Source organism: Sphaeramia orbicularis, chromosome 16 (genome assembly GCF_902148855.1).
Source record: "Sphaeramia orbicularis chromosome 16, fSphaOr1.1, whole genome shotgun sequence".
NCBI lineage: Eukaryota > Metazoa > Chordata > Actinopteri > Kurtiformes > Apogonidae > Sphaeramia > Sphaeramia orbicularis.
In genome coordinates this window covers 2,949,938-2,972,292 of record NC_043972.1, presented here as the reverse complement: position 1 = coordinate 2,972,292, position 22,355 = coordinate 2,949,938, and the positions used below count along the sequence as shown (strand labels likewise).

General features: G+C 38.9%; 2 protein-coding genes across 4 annotated transcripts in view; one reads left to right on the top strand and one right to left on the bottom strand.

Annotated features, from left to right (window-relative positions):
- Nucleotides 1–11,557, top strand: part of mrap2a (melanocortin 2 receptor accessory protein 2a) — a 28,228-nt gene extending 16,671 nt beyond the window's left edge. Inside the window, exons 2-3 of the mRNA XM_030158505.1 lie at nucleotides 919–1,018; nucleotides 11,095–11,557. Of these exons, the coding sequence (XP_030014365.1) occupies nucleotides 919–1,018; nucleotides 11,095–11,533 (539 nt within the window). The 3' untranslated portion in view covers nucleotides 11,534–11,557. The remainder of the gene's footprint in view (nucleotides 1–918; nucleotides 1,019–11,094) is intronic.
- Nucleotides 11,558–16,935: 5,378 nt separating this feature from the next.
- The window catches only part of cep162 (centrosomal protein 162), a 51,935-nt gene continuing 46,515 nt past the window's right edge, over nucleotides 16,936–22,355 (bottom strand). Inside the window, exons 25-29 of one of the 3 annotated variants that reach the window (XM_030158471.1) lie at nucleotides 21,568–21,700; nucleotides 19,590–19,731; nucleotides 19,029–19,127; nucleotides 17,474–17,608; nucleotides 16,936–17,385 (exon numbers count right to left, since the gene is read on the bottom strand). In XM_030158471.1, coding sequence (XP_030014331.1) covers nucleotides 17,206–17,385; nucleotides 17,474–17,608; nucleotides 19,029–19,127; nucleotides 19,590–19,731; nucleotides 21,568–21,700 — 689 coding nt within the window. In that variant the 3' untranslated portion in view covers nucleotides 16,936–17,205. The remainder of the gene's footprint in view (nucleotides 17,386–17,473; nucleotides 17,609–19,028; nucleotides 19,128–19,589; nucleotides 19,732–21,567; nucleotides 21,701–22,355) is intronic. The other 2 variants (XM_030158470.1, XM_030158472.1) reach the window with 2 other exon arrangements.

The window sequence follows — 22,355 nt, the reverse complement described above, 5'->3', positions numbered from 1 at the left end:
TTATGGATCAGATCTACAAAGACACTAAACACTGAGGAACAGGAAGAAAAATAGTTAAAATTGTGCTGAATTTTCTTTAGACATTTCAGGTTCTTCATATTTGTTCAGGTTATTCACATTTTAGTGTTACAGGATAGTTTGTAAATGTAAATATTTTCATAACTGAATGTTATTTTTTGCACGAAAACAAAGGAGAAAAAAAATTAAGTTGTTAATTGAAGATTTTTTTACTTAATTGAAGATGTTTTTTGGCTTAATTCAAGATTTTTTGCTGAATTTGAAAGTTTTTTGGCTTAATTGAAGATTTTTTTACTTGATTGAAGAATTTTTTTGGCTTATTTCAAGATTTTTTAAATTTAATTTAAGATTTTTTTTTTTTTTTTTTGGCTTAATTCAAGATTTTTTCCTTAATTCAAGCTAAAGTTTTTTTTGCTTAACTCAATTCAAGACTCTGGAATTTTTGCACTTGGCAAAAACAAACATTCCAACTGGATTCTTTGTATTTGGCCCCCGGGCCACATGTTTGACACCCCTGATCTACATGATCTGTGAATTAAATACAGGAAAATGCTTAATTGTCACTGGAATAAAATCAATATACAGAGGAGAATATTGTAATAAATGGTGATAAATCACTTAAGAAAGGTTAAACAGAGAGAAAATTTCATTTGGGAACTGACACAATAGAAACACTGGGTCTTTATGGGTTAATATAGTCATGGAATCTTATCTGGTTCATCTGCTCAGCCACTTTCCACCTCTATTAATGTCTCAGTATCTGATTGGGACACAACTGCAGGTTATCATTTGGATAACCACGACTCTGAGGACCAGGATGAACTCAGATGAGTCAGAATATGTTGTGTGAACTCCCTCTCTCATCACTTACCCTTTCTGTATCCTTTTGTTGCTCTGCAGATTCCATAGTGATCGGTTTCTGGGTCGGCCTGGCGGTCTTTGTCATTTTTATGTTTTTCCTCCTCACGCTTCTGACCAAGACTGGAGCTCCACATCCTGAGTGAGTCACCACACATTAGCCCAGTGATTTTCAACTTTGGGGTTGCCTGAAATTTGTAGCAATTGATAAAAAATTAATTAAAAAAAACATATTAATAAAAAATATATGGTGAGTTGAGAGAGACAATCCCAACACATAAAAGACATGACAAACTGTGAGTCTGAAACTGCAGCACTGTGGTTCTGTTTATCTGTCACATGTTCATTGTGGTCAGTTTCAGATGCTGCAGCTCTTTCATAATTCATAGTTTGAGTTCTTGTTTGATCAGTATTAATTTGCAGCCTTTTTTTAATGCTGCTTTTTTTTTTTTTTTTAAAGATATTTATGCAATCAGGGTTTTTCTTTTATATTTCAGTTTTTATACTCTTTTATATACATTATTTATACTTTTTATGGCACCTAGGACAATAGCACTTTTCAATTTCGTTGTACCTGTGCAATGACAAAACAAGACATTCTATTCTATTCTATTCTATTCTATTCTATTCTATTCTATTCTATTCTATATACAAGCTGGACTGACTGCACAAATCCTGACCAAGGGAAATAAAATTCTCACTTGTTAAGATCTAATAATTAATGAACAATTTATTTCTACTCTACATTAAATTACCATTAATTTGGTTGGCTATGTTTTCTGTTTTAGTTTCAGTTCTTTATGTTTTTGTTTGTTTGTTTGCATTTTTGTTTTTTTCTTTTTACTATATTGAACGTTGGGTAGCTGAATTTGTTCTGTAGGACAGGCATTAATAGAAGCATTCTGCTTCTGCCTGTGCTTTTTCAGTCACTAACCTGTTGGTAATGTTTGGAGTGCTGACAGTGGTTGTATTATGTGATGACTATCATCACCATCATCACTTTGTGCAGTAATCTACACCTGGCTTTTCTGCCTCTGTCCATAATAATATACATAATATAGCCTTAATGTTGTCTAAAATTAATGTTTATTTGCAACATAATATAGAAAACTATTACATTGTAACAGGTAGCCCAATAATCTCAAAAAACACAATTATGTTAGTTAAATGGATTATTGTTCCAGATTTTTCTATTTTTACTACCTCGGAAAAGTGACTTTGCTGATTCCTGGACATCTATGTGGTTGCAAAGTACTAAAATCGTTGGCTCTGTCACGACTCCATTTAGGCTGCTTACCAGAGGGGGGGGGGGGGTCACATAATTTAAATTTAACTCACCAGTTACGTTTCAGATGGACGGACCAAACCAGGAGAAATGGAAGAACTCAGCAAAAAAGAAGGTTTGAGGTTTTAAAAGGTTAAAACAATAGCTTGATTTACTGCTTCAGGCAAAAGTTACAAAAGAATCTCGCATCAAAGACACATTTCGTCACAGAGAGAAAAAGAAAAAGCCACCAAAAAGAGTTTCCTTTGTTACTTTTTATAGTCTTTAGTGACTGTTGCAGACTCCCATTATTCAATGACATCATTCGTCGTATGCTTATTATTGTTTAATGGTAGTTACTGGGCAGAACATGTCAGTCACTCCATAAGCTAAGTCTAAGAAAAGCACATGCTTTTACATGTGCACAGCTTTTGCTTAACACCTGCACCATTAAGCTAGCATTTCTTGACCACAAAAATTTCCCCAGGTTCAAAATCTGGTTTTTCTGCTCGACTCTCTTTACCACAACTACTTTCTAAAGCTGTAAAATTAGATTTTTTTGGTAGAATCTGACCTCTGCTCTGAGTTCAGCACAGGCAGGTGTGAGTTCATCCAAACCACACACGAATCAAACCTGACTGTTCAGTACCTCTAAAATAAAAATACAAAGATACAGTTGGAAAATAGAACTCAGAATATAACTTAGGACTTGCAAAAATAAAAAGACTCTTCGAGCAAAAGAACTTTGTAGTGTAAAGATTAAGCAGACAACTCATAACATTACATTTCCTCTTCTTCTCCATTTTAGTTCATGATGTATGATTTATGATGTCCATCCGACATTTTAGAACTAGTCAAAGTCACACATTCAACTCCCATTTAATACGCTCTGTATCACAACATGATTAAAATTTAAATTTAAATTAATTTTAGCAAAAAAAAAAAAAAAAAGTCTCCATTTTGAATGTCTGGGGTCGCCAAAAATGTGTGATGTTAAAATGGAGTCAGGAGCCAAAAAAGGTTGGGAACCACAGCATTAGCCAGATGAAAATAGTGTTATTAAAACATCGAGACAGAATGAAGAGATGGATGGAGGCGGGTTATTAGGCTGGGAAGTGCTACTCATTTACATCTACCTTAATACCTGCCTCTCTCCTTTTCTATTCCAATTCTGTATGGAAAAGAACCTGTTGCTATTTAAAGCTGCAATCACTAAAGGTAAAAAAACCAAAAACATGTCCAGTCCACTGTTTCCATTAACATAGACCTGAAAGCAGCTGAGTGTGCCAGAACATCTGCTGGTCCTGTAAATGCACACAAACAGCAGCAGGCCAGGTTATTACAGCAGCTGAAGCAGAATGAGCGCATCGTCCTGCCGGCTTATTAAGAGCTCTGCTTATCAGTGCATCCAAGAGGAATGAGTCAATATTTACTCTGCCTGCTGGATGGACATCTGAGAGGATGGAAACCACCAGAGGAAGCACCGCTTTAAAGTCCAGAGAGACCACCCACGTAGAAGAACTGAGTGGAGGCTGGATTTGAATACTGGGGACACCAACATATGATCATACGAGAGAAACAGAGGGATGGATGAGAAACAGAGGGATGGATGAGAAACAGAGGGATGGATGAGAAACAGAGGGATGGACGAGAAACAGAGGGATGGATGAGAAACAGAGGGATGGACGAGAAACAGAGGGATGGATGAGAAAGAGGGATGGACGAGAAACAGAGGGGTTGGATGAAATACAGAGGGATGGATGAGAAACAGAGGGATGGACGAGAAACAGAGGGGTTGGATGAAATACAGAGGGATGGATGAGAAACAGAGGGATGGATGAAATGCAGAGGGATGATGAGAAACAGAGGGATGGACGAGAAACAGAGGGATGGATGAGAAACAGAGGGATGGATGAGAAACAGAGGGATGGACGAGAAACAGAGGGATGGATGAGAAAGAGGGATGGACGAGAAACAGAGGGGTTGGATGAAATACAGAGGGATGGATGAGAAACAGAGGGATGGACGAGAAACAGAGGGGTTGGATGAAATACAGAGGGATGGATGAGAAACAGAGGGATGGACGAGAAACAGAGGGGTTGGATGAAATACAGAGGGATGGATGAGAAACAGAGGGATGGATGAAATGCAGAGGGATGATGAGAAACAGAGGGATGGATGAGAAACAGGGATGGATGAAATGCAGAAGGATGGATGAGAAACAGAGGGATGGATGAAATGCAGAGGGATGGATGAGAAACAGGGATGGATGAAAGGCAGAGGGATGGATGAGAAACAGAGGGATGGATGAGAAACAGAAGGATGGATGAGAAACAGAGGGATGGATGAGAAACAGGGATGGATGAAATGCAGAAGGATGGATGAGAAACAGAGGGATGGATGAAATGCAGAGGGATGGATGAGAAACAGGGATGGATGAGAAACAGAGGGATGGATGAAAGGCAGAGGGATGGATGAGAAACAGAGGGATGGATGAGAAACAGAAGGATGGACGAGAAACAGAGGGGTTGGATGAAATACAGAGGGATGGATGAGAAACAGAGGGATGGATGAAATGCAGAGGGATGATGAGAAACAGAGGGATGGATGAAATGCAGAGGGATGGATGAGAAACAGAGGGATGGATGAGAAACAGGGATGGATGAAATGCAGAAGGATGGATGAGACACAGAGGGATGGATGAAATGCAGAGGGATGGATGAGAAACAGGGATGGATGAGAAACAGAGGGATGGATGAAAGGCAGAGGGATGGATGAGAAACAGAGGGATGGATGAGAAACAGAAGGATGGATGAGAAACAGAGGGATGGATGAGAAACAGGGATGGATGAAATGCAGAAGGATGGATGAGAAACAGAGGGATGGACGAGAAACAGAGGGGTTGGATGAAATACAGAGGGATGGATGAGAAACAGAAGGATGGATGAAATGCAGAGGGATGATGAGAAACAGAGGGATGGATGAAATGCAGAGGGATGGATGAGAAACAGAGGGATGGATGAGAAACAGGGATGGATGAAATGCAGAAGGATGGATGAGAAACAGAGGGATGGATGAAATGCAGAGGGATGGATGAGAAACAGGGATGGATGAAAGGCAGAGGGATGGATGAGAAACAGAGGGATGGATGAAATGCAGAGGGATGGATGAGAAACAGGGATGGATGAGAAACAGAGGGATGGATGAAAGGCAGAGGGATGGATGAGAAACAGAGGGATGGATGAGAAACAGAAGGATGGATGAGAAACAGAGGGATGGATGAGAAACAGGGATGGATGAAATGCAGAAGGATGGATGAGAAACAGAGGGATGGATGAGAAACAGGGATGGATGAAATGCAGAGGGATGGATGAGAAACAGAAGGATGGATGAAAGGCAGAGGGATGGATGAGAAACAGAGGGATGGATGAGAAACAGCGATGGATGAGAAACAGAGGGATGATGAACTGCAGAGGGATGGATGAGAAACAGAGGGATGGATGAGAAACAGGGATGGATGAGAAACAGAGCGATGGATGGGAAACAGAGGGATGGATGAGAAACAGAGGGATGATGAACTGCAGAGGGATGGATGAGAAACAGAGGGATGGATGAGAAACAGAGGGGTGGATGAGAAACAGAGGGATGGATGAAAGGCAGAGGGATGATGAACTGCAGAGGGATGGATGAGAAACAGAGGGATGGATGAGAAACAGAGGGATGATGAACTGCAGAGGGATGGATGAGAAACAGAGCGATGGATGAGAAACAGAGGGATGATGAACTGCAGAGGGATGGATGAGAAACAGAGGGGTGGATGAGAAACAGAGGGGTGGATGAGAAACAGAGGGGTGGATGAGAAACAGAGGGGTGGATGAGAAACAGAGGGGTGGATGCTCCTGTCTACAGTCAGATGCAGAGTGGTGGAGCAGTGTTTCTATGACGTTTCCATGGTTATTTGCATGTAGAGCAGGAGGTGTGATCACTCATAATGCATGAGGAGGTGCATTGTAAGAGGCAGATGCGATTACTCTTGAACTCCAAAAAATTACCATAATTGAAGATGGAAAAAAACACAGGGTCTATGTCTGTTTATGTAGATTTGTGTGTGGTGGCATCCATGTACAGAACTGTGCAGAAGTCCTGGTTCAATGTTAGGTTTGTAGGTTTAGTAAACTTATGTCCACACGTGCATTCGTCAGTGTCTGTATTAAAGGAGAGAAATTTAGCTTTTTAAAAAAAAAATGGAATTCTGCATTTGAAAACATTTCCCTGTGGTCTCCATAAACTGTAAATGCTCTGCGTGGGTCTGAGTTCTTCATTCATTCAACTCCACAGGTCCATCTTTAACCCTATTCCTGAGTAATGACACCAGAAAGGTGGTTTTGGGTTAGGGTTCGATACGACTATATTTTCATAGGGTCAGAGGTCACACTAATTAGTGACTTTAACCTTTACAACTGTCTATATTTTTTATTTGGTAGTGGTTTATTGTTCTTATTACCTCCGCCAAGGAGGGTATGTTTTTGCCAGGGTTTGTTTGTTTGTCTGTCCGTTAGTGTGCAACATAACTCAAAAAGTTATGGACAGATTTTGATGAAATTTTCAGGGTTTGTTGGAAATGGGATAAGGAAGAAACGATTAAATTTTGGTGGTGATCGGGGGTGGGGGGGCCCACGGGGGGGGCCACTGATCAGCCTTGGCGGAGGTCTGCGCTCTCCGAGTGCTTCTAGTTTATCTATTCTATTTATTTGTTTATTTATTTATATTGTTTTTAATTGAATGGCTTTTTAATCTATTCTTGTATTTTATTCTTTTTATTTGGGCTTTATTTATTCTTCTGTCTTCTGGGCCTTTACCTTGGAAATCACCACCAAGAAAATCCATCTGCACTGACACAAAACCTCCAAAACAATAGTATGTTGAATTAAAGCACTCACCAGCTGGAATCCTCTAATGAACCAGGACCAGGATGGACACAACTCTGGGTCTGTTGGATGCTTTCAGCCTTTGCATTGGGGATTTTCCCGGCGTTGAACTCAGGTTCATCTAAATGTCAGGATAGGTGATTTCTGTCCCAGATCAGTGTTGGTAGAACACTTGTTGTTTGGTAGCTTGTATGGATCCATGTCCAGTCCAGTTGTCTTTAATTTCATTTTATATTCCACAGTTTTCCCGGTCTGGCTGGAGTTACTGCTGTACTCCACCATGTTGAGCCGGTTTGTTTTTGCCGCTCAGTCTGACTGAGAGGGGTGTGGCCTAGGGGGGAAGTGACGGATGTGCATTCCCTCTATACCCAGGTGCCCACGGTCTAAACCAATAAGAAAACACAAAAGAAAAAAGGTGCGAAATACCAAAGAATGAAAACAATAACCATAAAAATTAAAACATACAGGGTGGGGAAGCAAAATGTACAATATTTTGAGGCAGGGATTGAAAGACAGTGTATGACCAATTAGTTTATTGAAAGTCATGAAAATTTATTTGCCACAAGAAAATGTCCATAATAGAAAATGTTTTTATTCTATGTGTCCTCCTTCTTTCTCAATAACTGCCTTCACACGCTTCCTGAAACTTGCACAAGTGTTCCTCAAATATTGGGGTGACAACTTCTCCCATTCTTCTTTAATAGTATCTTCCAGACTTTCTGGTAATAGTTTTGCTCATAGTCATTCTCTTCTTTCCATTATAAACAGTCTTTATGGACACTCCAACTATTTTGGAAATCTCCTTTGGTGTGACGAGTGCATTCAGCAAATCACACACTCTTTGACGTTTGCTTTCCTGATTACTCATATGGGCAAAAGTTTGTGAAAAGGTATGGATAATAGTGTTAGGTATGATTATGACATCAGTATATGTTTGGTTTCAAAACAATTGATGTAGTGTCTGCTGAGAAAAAACAACTAAATGTTCAGTGTACATTTTGCTTCCCCACCCTGTATATTCTAAATATTAAACAAAAAATAAACAATTAGCAAAAAAATACTAAGTTAGTAAACAAAAAAGGTAAATTAACTTTAAACAAAAAAAAAACTAAACCGACAAATAGCTCCTACAGTCTGTGTCAGTAGGTGCGTTTTCAGATCTATTGTTTTAAACCATTAAAATGGAATTTCATGCAATAGAAACAGATTTCTCCCATAATTCTGCATCTGTGTGAGTGCGGATCACTACAGAGACTGCAATGTTCACGGAATTTAGATGAGAAACAACAGATGGAAACAGGAATGAAAGGCTGTTATGTATGAAAAAACAAATGAGAAACAAAGACAAACCACAGGAGAGTTAGAGGTGTGACACGATTCAGACCGGTGGATCAGTTCAGAAGGAAAACTCACGTTCATCAGCTCCTCAATCAAAAGCTCAGTTAGTACGGAACGCTATGCACGACTCATAACATGTACATTTTTGGGCAGCGTCCAAACAGATAAACCAAATTTAAAAAACAGATTGATTTTTGTTTTGTCTTTCTTTTTTTTTAATATTTTATTTTGGTTTTTGAATTTTCATTTTACAAATGAAGAAGGAGAACAATGGAACAAACAAATGTGACAAATACTGCCCCCCTCCCTCCCCTGCTCACTCGAAAAAACAAACAAACAAACAAACAAAAAAAAACTCCTCCTTACTTTTTATTCAAAAGGACACATGGCATGACACAATAAGACCAGTTAAATTACAATTGCACCTACATAGTCTAAGTAAGGTTGCCAAATTCTGACAAAAGTTTTATATGACTTTCTTAGGCTATATGTTATTTTTTCTAAAGGGACACAACTGTTCATCTCTGTGTACCATTTGGTTAAAAGAATGGGAGAATCAGACTTCCATGTAACAGCAATAATTTTTCTAGCCACTGCCAAGGCTATTTCGAGGAATTTTGTTCGATATTTGTTTAGCGGTTCATTAGTCTTCATAAAATTTCCAGTGAGACAAATTTCAAGATCCAGGGGTATTGAACTCTTGGTAACATTAGACAAAATATCACACAAGCCCAGCCAAAAATCTCTGACTTTCACACACGACCAAGTACAATGTAAGACTGAGCCAATTTCTACTGCACATCGGAAGCATACATCAGAGAGTTCAGGTTTAGACCTATGGATTTTTTCTGGAGTCAGATATAACTGATGCAGAAAGTTGTAATGGATAAGCCTACATCTTGAGTTTATAGTGGCTGATATGCTGTTCTCACACAAATCGGACCAGAGGGCGTCTTCAGTTGTGATGTTTAAGTCTGATTCCCACCTTTCTTTGGAGTTATACATCTTTGGTTTAAGACATTCTTTTATCAAAACAGAGTGCACTTTAGAAATAAATTTACATGGGTCACCATTATGCAACAATTTTGTTTTGTCTTTCTAATAACAAAAAACAAAGTTACTACCTTACAGAAATGGAAAAACGGACCATTTTCTGACACTGGATGTTGTCATTTTCAAGGAAAGAGCGCTAATGCCTGGGAAACAAGGAATCTTACAAAGGAGGGGTTTGTACAAATCTTCCAGTTAAAACAAAATCTGGAGTTCATAGACATTCGTGGAGGGAGCATGTCTACAATGTCCAGATTTTGTACAAACTGGAAGATTCATACAAACCCATTCTTCGTACGATTCTTTGGGGCCCAGGCATTAGCGCTCTTTCCTTGAAAATGACAACATCTGATCTCAGAAAATAAAAAAACAGGTATTTTTGGTCCATTTTTCCCATTCCTGTCAGGTAGTAACTGTCTTTTATGTTATTAGAAAGAGAAAACAAAAATCAATCTGTATTTTAAATTGGGTTTATCTGTTTTGACACTGAAAAAGAAAAAATCCTTGAAATTTAATTTGAATGCTTTTATTTTAAAATGAAAATTAATTCACAGCTAGTTTTTCTTTTGTTTCTCAAAAGAAAATCCAATTACCAAAAGATACACTGACCATTTTTATACCATGATAGTGATGATGAATCGCTGGTCATGGATGGAAATGTTCAGAAATTTGCATTTTCTTTTGAGGATTTTCTAAAAACTCCCTTAAAACATTGTGATACATATGGATGGATATCCGTCTAGTGACTCTGTTTGCGTTCACTCGTTATTTCATATTCTATGAAAATATTCAGGATTTCAGATGGGTCGTATTAACGGCAAATTCTGTCTGCATATTCTGACAGCAGGTTTAAGGAATTCAAATTTCAGACCTTACATTCACATAAATAACAGTAGCATGGGCCTCACCATCACTGTGTTGAACCAGGTTTGAATCCAGCTCATTATTTACATTCCGCCATGACTCTTGAATTTCCCATGGGATTAATAAAGTATCTATCTATCTATCTATCTATCTATCTATCTATCTATCTATCTATCTATCTATCTATCTATCTATCTATCTATCTATCTATCTATCTATCTATCTATCCATCCATCTATCCATCCATCCATCATCCATCCATCTATCTAGCATCCATCCATCCATCCATCCATCATTTATGCTACTGACATTCCAGATAATAAATCTTGTACCTGAACCCTTCTGACCATTAATGATCATTGGAGGTTCCACTCATTCCGCACTTACACATTTGTCAAATTCTTTACAAAGACCTCCAAAGCAAATACTACAACATCATTATGGCACATCATGACCCCAGCTGGGTCACCTGCCGGAGGGGGTATGATGTTGAAAGACCCCCCGAAACCCCCAATGAACCCAGGAAACGTCACTGATGATGCACCCCAACGCATCATACTGATGTATCGATGTGTATGTACGATTCCCATCCCTACTTAGGATATGACTGAGGTCTGACAGATTTGATGAAAAATTGCTCACGAAAGTCTCCCGCACCTTTAAGAAGCAGCTAGAATCTGCGGAACACTTTCAAAAAATGTTTCTTTGATGCAAAAAAGGAAGAAAAAAGGTCAACATAAATGTGACCTCTCCGTTTTCATTTCCTGTTTGCAGCAGTGGACAACAATGTGAGAAGCGAGCTCGCCTGATTGGCTACTTGGACACTAACCTCAGTAATGAAGCCCCTCCCCCACACCCTCACGGCGTGGACACATCCCGTTGTGTGTTTCAGTGCTACACATCCAACAAGGATCCGAGGAGCTCCAGAGCCCTGTGGACCACAGATGGAGGGGGGTCAGGTCCGGGGGGGTCCCACAGCAGCGGTCTGGAGGTGGGGGGGGGCGTGCTGCTGCAGGAGGTGGCCGTGACAGATAACAGGACAGAGAAGGACGCCGCCGTCCTGCTGGCACACTTCAACATCCCCAACTTTGTGAGTTCTGAACAGAGCTCGACTGTGGGGGACGACGACCTGCTGCTGGGGGAGACGGAGCTGCCAATCATTCTGGAGGGGCGGGACCAGAGCAACAGGAGTAACGATCACCTGAGTGATTAGAGCAGAGGGCGGAGTTTCGTCAACTGTAATAACTCAGGTCATGACGCAGATAATTTGATTTTGGAGAATGTGGATAAAATAACTACATGAATGAAAAAAAAATAAAACTGCAGCATTTAACAATTTTCTTACCACTTTTTCTTTTCAAACCATCACTGTTCAGTCTGGTTTAATGAGACTCTGCATCTAATCTTTTTTCAGATGTGTTTTCTGGTGATTTTCTTTTTTGTTTAATGGAATAGAAAATAAAAATCCAATTTTTTTTGTTTTTTTGTTTTTACATTTTCTCTCTGTTTTTGACATTGGAAAAGTAAAATGCCTTCAACCTCAATTCAGATTTTAATATTAGTTTTTTGGTTTTGCTTTTTAAAGGTTCAATGGCAAAGACTTAGAGAGCATGAAACTGTACAAATGTCATGTAAGACTCATAATAATATTTTCATTACTGTATAATCCCCTGAAAAACTGAACTGTTGTGGTTTTATTACTTAAGAATGAGTATTTATATGTACAAAGGGTCCACCATGTTTCTACAGCAGCTCCAAATGGACCTCCTCTTCTTTTTTCCCTGTTTTAGAGCAGGTGTTAAAGTGCATGCGCATCATATGTTATGTTTGAGTGGGGACCAGACTTCATATCCCATGATCCAGAATACCCTCAACAAACAAATCAAACTCACATTTCCACATTTTCAGCAGCTACTGTACGGGAGAGTGAGGTGATCAGTGTTCCGTTGGATGCCGCCTGCAACCTCACTGCAAAATATCACCACATCATACACACAGACTAACAGTCACCAAAACATGCATCCAGTCACCAATTATTCATGAATTGTGGGTTACATATTAGTTTCAACTGACAATTTTTTTCCCCCCCAAACACAGATCAAGCTACTACTTTGTCATTGCAGAATTAAAGGTAACATTAAAATAATCAACTTAGCCTTGACATGATCCCAATTTTTTTAGCTTACCCGTCAACAGGCCGTAAGCTATTGTTGTCATGCGGCGTCTGTCGTAATCTGTCGTCCGTTACAAAAATTTCAATTGTCTTCTTCTCCGAAACTACAGTTCTGATTGACCTCAAACTTGGTATACAGCTTCTTCATGATGATGTCAACAAAAGTTAGTGAAATTATTTGGATCCGGATCTGATTCTGGATGTGGTGCGACTTTGAAAAATTTCCCCATTACACTGGGTTACAAAGAAATATTTTTTCGCAAGTTGTCTAGGTTTTTTCAACTGAATTAGGACCATTTTGCACCGCTACATCCAAAAATGACATCTGTTTTTCTCAATCAGGTCAGGTTTTTTTTGCTAATTTGATTTTGAAAAAATTGATCTTCTCACAAAATTGATTACATTTTTGTAAACTTTATCTTGGTCACCAAGTTTAATACCAAAATCACATTGGTAAGCACACTTTATGAAACTTGTGACTTGATTCCTGTTAGGTATGATGGTGTATTCACTGCAGATGGAGCAGAATACGTCAGGCTTATTGTGGCAAGATCTTCTAGTCGAAGCCATTTCATTCACCTGTAATATTGAAAAAAACATTCATCATAAATTGGCAAAAGTAAAATCTTCAGAACTCGTTTATTGCAAGAAATATGAAAGAATTTTGTATCATATGATGTGAAAATGCCCATAAATGTAAGCAAAAATGTTCAAAAGCCAATATGTAGCAGAGTTCAGAAAGTTGACCTGATTGAGCAAAATTAATGTGATTTTTGGATTCAGCACCAAAATGATCCTAAATCAGCTCAAAAAACTGAAACAATAAATTTGTTGTTGACCAGTGTTATAAGAGATAGGAAGTGGATGGATGCAATAACTCAGTAAATATAAATGATATCCAGTGTAAATGTCTCCAGTCCAGCCCTGATGGGGAGATGACCAAAACATAATGTCCACATGCTGATCAGGATCTGCTTCTGGATCTGGAACTGACACAAAGTTTAACATGGGCTCTTATGGGGAAAACATTTCAATCGTCTTTTTCTCCCAAACTCCAGTTCTGATTGACTTCAGACTTGGTATACAGCTTCTGTATGATGATGTCAACACAAGGGATTGAAATTATTTCCATCCGGATCTGATTCTGGATTTGGTGCGACTTTGAAAAATTTTCCCATTAAAAGAGATAGGAAGTGGATTGAGCCAATAAATCAGTATCAATGATATCAAATTGGAATTTGAATTTGTTACAGATCTGATTGGAATATGAGCAAAACATGGACTATTTCTGTAATAGAATAAATACACAGAACTGGGGCAGAATAAATGGCATCTGGATACATTTCCCAAAACTTTTAATTTGGCCGGTAAGATACAGGGCCATTGGTCCGATTTTTAAAAAATCTACAGGGTGTCCATCAAGTCTCTTTACAATTTAACAAATATGTTACAAACACAAATGAACAGACAAATGTGTGGCAGCCATGGCCTGGAAGGCTGAAGGGTTGGCTTGTGATTGAAGGGTTGCTTGTTCGATTCCATCACTCAAAAGGTCAAGGTAAACATTTGCATTAATTGATCTCTCGTTGAGGAAAAATGAACCAATGATCCCACAAAGTGATTAAAAACTCTGATAACCACTGAGTACATACAACAAATCTGATTAGCACATCTCGTCAATTGCTTATGTCATAATTTTTTTAAGTTGTAAAGAGACGTCGTGGACACCCTGCATATTGTAATATCTAAGACCTATTTAAGAGGTTTTGAGGACAGAAACCCTGTAAAAGTATTAAAACTAAGTTGTTTGATAAAGACATGTCCTGTTTTCTGTGTCTGTGTTTGAGTCCATTCATCATCAAACCAGAACATACGCCACAAAGTCTTATGGGAGTTGTACTTTCTTACTGGAACAAGAACACAATTACTTTCAAATGTTCCTTTTGCGTCCTTTCTATCGATGTCTGGAGCTATCACGTGTCCTCAGTATCCCTCCGCTGCAGACAGAAAACAGAGCATTGTAATCTTTGCATCGATCAAACTGTAAACTGTGCCTCTTTTGTTGCTTTGTGAATAAAGTCCAGACAAAAAGCCAGAACTGGGGAAGGCTGAGCCACGCTCTGCGCTGCATGCGGCCCACTCAAACCAAACAGAAGTACACATGATTGCTGCTGAATCCCATACATTATTACTTCCTGATTGCTTTAAGAGTCAATTATGCATTCCAGTTTTGTCTGGAACAAAAGACTGAAAATGAAAGGATTTGGGTCTTGTTAAGGGTTTCTGTTATCTTCTTCCACTGTCTAGACTCAACCTTCAAATATTCTCCAGGAATCTCTTTTTTTTTTTTTGCGGTGTAAGCCATGTTTATGTTTTTGTTCCTGGACTAAACCTTAAAATTCCATTACTTATTCTTGGACATTTTTGCATTCTCACTATTAATGAACATTTTTAGATTCGATTGTTCTGGCCTAAACATTTAATTGGTGACAAGTTTATTATTTTTTTGCAGGAGTGATAAAGGATTAAACTAGTGCTGTCAAACGATTAAAAATTTTAATTAGTTTCATCACAGGGTTGTGGTGGATTAATTTCGATTAATCATGATTAAATATAATTGAATGATTTTTTTAACTCATTTTTTATTGAAATTAGAACAATGACAATATAAAAAAAGTCATATAGTATCCAGTATATGTGATGTCAGAACAAGAACACTACACCTGCACTCACACACACATTGGAAAAAAAAAAAAAAAGGGGGGGTGGGGGTTGTCTGTCTACTTACTTAACATTAAAGTAATCTATAAAGGGCTGCCAAATTGAATAAAATGACTTTACATTATCTTTTATTAGATTAGATTTTCTCCAAATCTAAGTGTTGCATAATGTCTTTCAGTGAAGCCTGATGAGTTGGAGGATGTTTGCTCTTCCAGTTTAACAGATTTTTAAGCTATATTAATCACATTTCATTTTGCATAAGCAAACAGGCTCAAGAAAGAAGGGAATCTATATGCACTTAACACGTTTATTAAACACCTTCATCAGTTTCAACAAAACAACTTGAAACTGCTGCTGCTGCACTGTAATTTCCCAGTTTGGGATAAATAAAGTACATCTATTTATAGAAACAAAACAACTGTAAACTGTTCCGTCTTGGGTTTTTTTGTCCTCATATTTCCATCCAGACGGCCAATGTGCTGTTTAGTGTCTTCCATTTTTATGGGTTGGCTCTGCTCTCTGTCACTACCAGATCAACTGACCATTTATTCATGCGCGACAGTAACTCTACTTGGACAAACTGACCCAAATGTGTTGTCAGAGACGTTCAGAGTCATTCTTTGCTGCAGATCAGACTAATCATGATGATGGACTAATTTGTGTTAAGGCATTAACTTTGACAGCCCTAGATTAAACATATAAAAACCTGCGATATAAGTCATATAGATGGACTAAAACTTACAGATATAGTTACAAATAGTGTTGAGTTGACCTCACAACAGTTTGGTCCAGTGTATTAGTGTTAGTTAGCGTTTGACCTTTGGAAATTAAATCATCTGCATTTTGAGATGAAAGTTCTGTATAAAACAAAAGTATAAAAATTAAACCCTGAATAGAAGTCTGTCTGCCTTAATGGTTATTCTGACCCAGAAGAAGCGGTGTTAGAATAAATTTCCAAATATTAATTCCGTCTGTTCCTCCATTCAGAGCCTACGGTCATAAATGTCTGCTTTAAATGTTCTTGTGCGGTTCTTTTAAATACTGCAGTATTTGATACCCAACATTCAGCGGTGGAGCAGCAGTGTTAATGTGATTTCTAGTTCATTTTACAGTCTAATAGAACGGCCCCCTGAAGAGGAACTGGACTGACTTTTAAAATTTGATCTGAGGAACACCGATCACACTAGAACACTGTTCACTGAGTTTAAGGCACAAGGTTAGGTCTGCAAATGCAAGATAAAAATTATCTTATTTCTGTTGTGAAGTGAATTAATCCCAGCAGTCTCAATAGAATACATCAATACAATTTAAAAATATTTATTTTCATCGCTTCTATATTACAATAATTTAAATACAAAAAAACAAAACACACACACAAACACACAACAAATTACTTTACATGTTCTCTCTGTCACTTTTGCTAGGTTAATTTCTGCTTATGTCTGAAGTGTTTAAAGCCGGGGTGTCACATGCAGCCCAATTTAACCTCTGGTGGGACAGACCGGTAAAATAATAACAAAATAACCCATAAATAATGAGAACTCCAAATATTTCCTGTTGTAATGTGAATAAAAGTTAAATTAAATCAAAAATGTTTACAATTACACACTATACTTTCACAAAAAAAATATGAATATGCTGAAAAACCTGAAATTTCTTCAGAAAACTAAGTGCATTTTAACAGTATTATGCCTCCACTTATCATTTATACATGTGCATTACAGATCACAGTGGATCTACAACTGCACAAAACATTCAGTAACAGGCAGAATATCGTTAAAAGTTTGGAAAGTGGAACCAAAATGAGATTTAGTGAATTTTAGCACTTCACAAATTCATTCTGTGCCAGATTGGAACCTTTGGCAGGCCTGTTTTGGCCCGCAGACCATATGTTTGACACCCCTGGTTTATGAAACCATTGTTGATTTAAATAAGCTACTGTTCTGATCCTGAAAACGTCCTCATGTGAGCGTGAAATCATCTGTGTGGAGCTACAGCGGCGTTGGGATGACCACCCCCTGCCTCTGCAGATGTCTCAGGATGTCCAGGATGGAGTCCAGCTCCAGACGGAAAGCCTCCACCTCTCTGCTCTTGTCCTTAGCCAGACGTTTCCAGCGCTCCACCTCCGACTGGAGATCGACATCCGGCGGAGGCCACGATCCGCCGATCACCTGCAGGGACAGCGGAGAGGCGGAGATCATGAAAGTGTTGCATCTGAGGTAGGATGAGCGCTGCTGAATGGTGTTGGCGGAGGCTGACCTGCTGCAGTTCCTTCTCTCTGTGCTCGTGTCTGAGCTGCATGTTGCAGATCTTCCTCTCGATGCCGGACAGGAGTTTCACCTCTGGGCTCTGAGCTTCTTTAGCTTCCTTCAACTCCTGCAGCAGCCTGGTCAGCTGAACGCACAGACAAACCAGGAGTCGCTTTTCCATCGGACATATGCACAAAATTTTACTGGTATTTACTAAATCTCAAAAACAAGAAGTGCATAATGTCGGTTTTTCCATTAAATCACAAATACGATGGTTTGTTTATTTATTATGGCAAGATGACATGAGAAGTCATTCCATAAACATGGCGACGAACGTAAATATGGTGTTGATTGACAGATATAGTCATTATTATTATTACTAGTATATATTACCCCTCTATCTTGTACTAAATTAAAAAATGATTAAGTTTCCTGGTGTGTCCACAAATACAGTGCCATGTTTCTTTTAAAACTCTTGTTGTAACGTCCGTCAACATCCGTTTTTTTCAATTCACGTGACTCTAGCTATGGAAAAAGGTCTTTCCATTGAAGGTTTTTGTGATGTACCAATTACGCTACGCCTGAAAAACCACCTCTTGCCAGCACAAAAACTTTTAATGGAAAAATGAGAGTTTTTGCAAAATTGTCGTTTTTCCACTTGGTGAATTTTTAAGTGCAAGTAATAGTCGCACAATTTGAGGGTCAATGGAAAAGCGACTAGTTACTTACTGAAAACAGCTGTTAAGTCAGAGGCAGAGAAGCTCAAACCACAAACTCTTGCCGACTGAACAAATACAACACAAGAGAAATTTGTCACCATCTCAGATTCTCATCCAAAAATCTCATGAGAATCTAAGATACTATGAGCTATAAGATTACCTTTATGTATCTGTAATAGTTTTAAAACTATAACTCTATGGAATTTTAATTAATTTTATGAGTTATTGGATTTAAGGACCAGCAGAAGCCCAGTACAGTAGAACCTCGCAGTACGATGGCACCATTGACTAATTTGCTTTACGAGCCATGACTCCTGAGTATTTTTGTCTTGAAATACAAAATGAATTTAAATTAAAAGAAAAATAAATACATTTAAAGATGAGTGGAAATCTGCAGTAGGAGCGAGCTTCATACTAGCCAGCCGCTAGTCAGCACTGAGCTCGCACAGCCTCCACTCGCTCAGTTCTCGTGTTCACGTAGTTGAGAGAAAACACGATCAGGATCTCAGTCCTTGCAAACAATAATCCTCTTCCTCCCTGCTCCACAGTCTATCTTAAACACAGATCGCCTCATCTTTAAGGTAAATAAGTTAATAAAACCAGTTTATCTTTTATGATGTTTTTATAATTGTTCATTTCTTTCTACCTGTACTTTTTCTCTTTTAAAAACTCTTAAACATGATTTTTGGGTGGTTTTGGGGGACACAGACAGATTAATTATATTTCAATTAATTTCAATAGGGAAAACTGATGTGTAAAACAAGTAAATCTCAAAACGATCTCAGTCACGGAATGCATTAAACTTGGACTGTGATAGAAGGACTTTTCTACCTTCACTCCTCCTACCTGTTTCTCCAGAGCGTCCTCTCGAGTCCTGGATACTGCCAGTGCACTTTTGGTTCCTTGTAGCTCTTTCAGTTGCTCTTGCAGATGTTGCACCAATATCTGCAGATGTATAGTTACGAAAAAAAATTATTAGACCATCAGAAGTCATCAAAAACAATGGTTATGCAATCCAGTACTAACTCCTGTGTGTATCATGTGACTAAAACAGACAGAAAAGAAAACATGAAATGCCTAAAAGCACTGTTTTTGTCAGTACAATGCCATAGATACTGATGTAAGAACTGAAGCGATTTTGGTTACGATCAAGAAAACCATGGAAAATGACTAGATATCAGCTCTGAAATTAAATTCTTCTGAGCTATTTTTGTTGTTATCATTATATTTGTCCAAATAAATGTACCTTTAGTTGTACCAGGCATTAAAATGAACAAGAAACTGAAGAAAACAAGGGGTGGTCTAATAATTTTTTCCACGACTATATAAACAAAACAGAGGTAATACTTCTGACAGATTATTGTGTTATTTTTCCTATTTACACAGTGTTGTAATAGTGTTCTGTACCTCCTGAGTGTTGATCTTATTGGTGAGTTCTGCCACCTTGGAGGAGGAATGCTCGAGGGCGAAGGTGGCTCGTAGTTGGTTCTCCACCCTGAGATGTTCTGCCTTCATGGAGCTCAGCTGCTTTGTGCAGTCCTCCTTTAGCCTGATAGACACATTGCACCCAGTTACCCTCATATTGATGGTCTAAAACACCAACTTTTACAGTTTACGGTCGCGGCTTGGCTACTGTAACGCCCTTCTCTGTGGGATCCCCAGGAAACAGCTCCAAAAACTGCAATCCATCCAAAACAATGCTGCCAGAGTCTTAACCAGAGTCCATAAACAGGAACAGCTCACACCAATTCTCCATAACTTCCACTGGCTCCCTCCCCATCACCTCCAGAATTGACTGTAAGACGGCCCTCATCACCTACCAGTGTATCCATGGAAACGCCCCTGACTACTTTAAGAACCTCCTCACCCCTCCACCTGAAACCTGAAACCTCCAGCCCCACAGCACCAACCTCCTTCTCCCCCCCAGAACCAAGCTTCAGACCATGGATGACCAGGCCTTCTGTCCTGCCCCCCCCCCGTATCTGGAACTCTCTCCCAGACCACCTTAAAGTTCCACAGTCATTGGACTGATTCAGAAAGGGACTAAAGGTGTTCCTGTTTACAAAGGCTTTTCATGGACAACCGTGATGTTTGGTTACATTTAGTATTTTGTTTTATTTAGGATTTTAATCTAACACTTTCTTCTTCACTGTAGCATTTTGAGATTCTTTTGAGTTGAATTGAATTTATAAATGCAATTTTTATTATCCATCCATCCATCCATTATCTTCCGCTTTATCTGGGGCCGGGTCACCAGGGTAACAGTCTAAGCAGGGATGCCCAGACTTCCCTCTCCTCAGACTCCTCCTCCAGCTCTTCCGGGGGGACCCCGAGGCGTTCCCAGGCCAGCCCAGAGACATAGTCTCTCCAACGTGTCCTGGGTCTTCCCTCAGGTCTCCTCCTGGTGGGACATGCCCGAAACACCACCCCAGGGAGGCGTCCAGGAGTCATCCGAAACAGATGCCTGAGCCACCTCAGCTAGTTCCTCTGGATGTGGAGGAGCAGCGGCTCTACTCTGAGCTCCTCCCCCTATCCCTGCGCCCAGCCACCCTGCGGAGGAAACTCATTTCGACCAATTGTATATGGGATCTTGTCCTTTCGGTCATGACCCAAAGCTCATGACCATAGGTGAGGGTAGGAACGTAGACTGACCGGTAAATCGAGAGCTTCACCTTTCAGCTCATTTCCTTCTTTACCACAACCGACAGATACAGTGACTGCATCACTGCAGATGCTGCACCGATCCGTCTGTCAATCTCACGCATCATTTTTATTATTTTTATTATTATTATTATTATTAAGGGTTCGTACACATTTTTCAAGGTAAACTTTAAGCACTTTTCAAGCACTTTTAAGGGTCATTTTCAATTTTTTCCAGCACAGCACCTTATCATTGGGGTAAAATAAAAATCTACAGGAATACATATATGCATGATTATTTTTTTTCACTCTTTATCACAATGATGTACATTCTATTATGCGATAAACATCTAAAATTATGTTTCATAATAGCAAAAACTTTAGACATTAAAGGAGAATGCAAAGTTTTATCCAAAAAAGGGAAGCCACTTGGATTCTTCAGGCACACTCACATCGAGACAAAGTTTAGGACAAAAATGCACCTGGATTCTACCTGAGAACACCTGGTCATTTTTCAAAATCTATCACTTCTCTGTAAGTAGCTTTGGCTTGAAATCTAACCAGTCAGAGTAAACATTCAAAATAAGTCAGTAAATCACATCACAGTTATAATTGCAAGCATTTTCAAGCACTTCAAATAAAAGTCCAGCACTCTTCAGACCTTGAAAACACATTATCAAAATTCCAGTATTTTCAAGGACTTCAAGCACCTGTACGAACCCTGTTATTCCAGTGACATTCCCACCTGCACAGCTCATCCTGGGCCTGTATCACATCTGCCTTTAATGTCTGCTTCTCCTGCTCAGTTTGCAGCTGCAGCGTCTCCAGGTGCTGCTTCAGAGCCTCGTTCTCCTGCAGAACCTCTGAGATATGACTCCCTGTCATGAAAATAAATAAAATGCGAGATTTCAAACCAGCAGTGACATGGGGACCATCGTTTTAACTAGCATATGGTGCACCATATGCTGCTATTTTTACCTCAGCCATGTGATGACTGAGCTTTCACAGAAGTCTGCTTCTGCCTGTACTGTCCACATGAACATTAAACCACCTGCAGATATCAATCATCATGTTTCTTCATTCCTGGCTGTTAAAAGTCAGTCCTATTGTGCTTCACAATAAGTAATGATGAAAAAACCTACTGTTCTTTATCTAGACAAAAAAAAAAGATTGATATTCTCGCTACGAGTCTATACCGTGTACAATTTGCTTTATCTTGGATTAGTCTATTTTCTTTTTTGTTACTCTGTTTATCTTCCAACAGCTTCATATTTTTATTTTTATACAGAACAGCTGTTGTGCTGAGCCATTTGTTGTTGTAAGAATGTAATAAAATGTAATAAAGATAATTGGAAAAAAAAATTAAACAACTAGAAAAGCACTCGGAGAGCACAGACCTCTACCAAGGCAGATGAGTCCCCCTCCCTCACCAAAATTTAATCATGTGTTTCTTGCGCCAGTATCAACATTTCCTGAAAATTTCATCAAAATCCATCCATAACTTTTTGAGTTATCTAGCTAACAGACAAACAA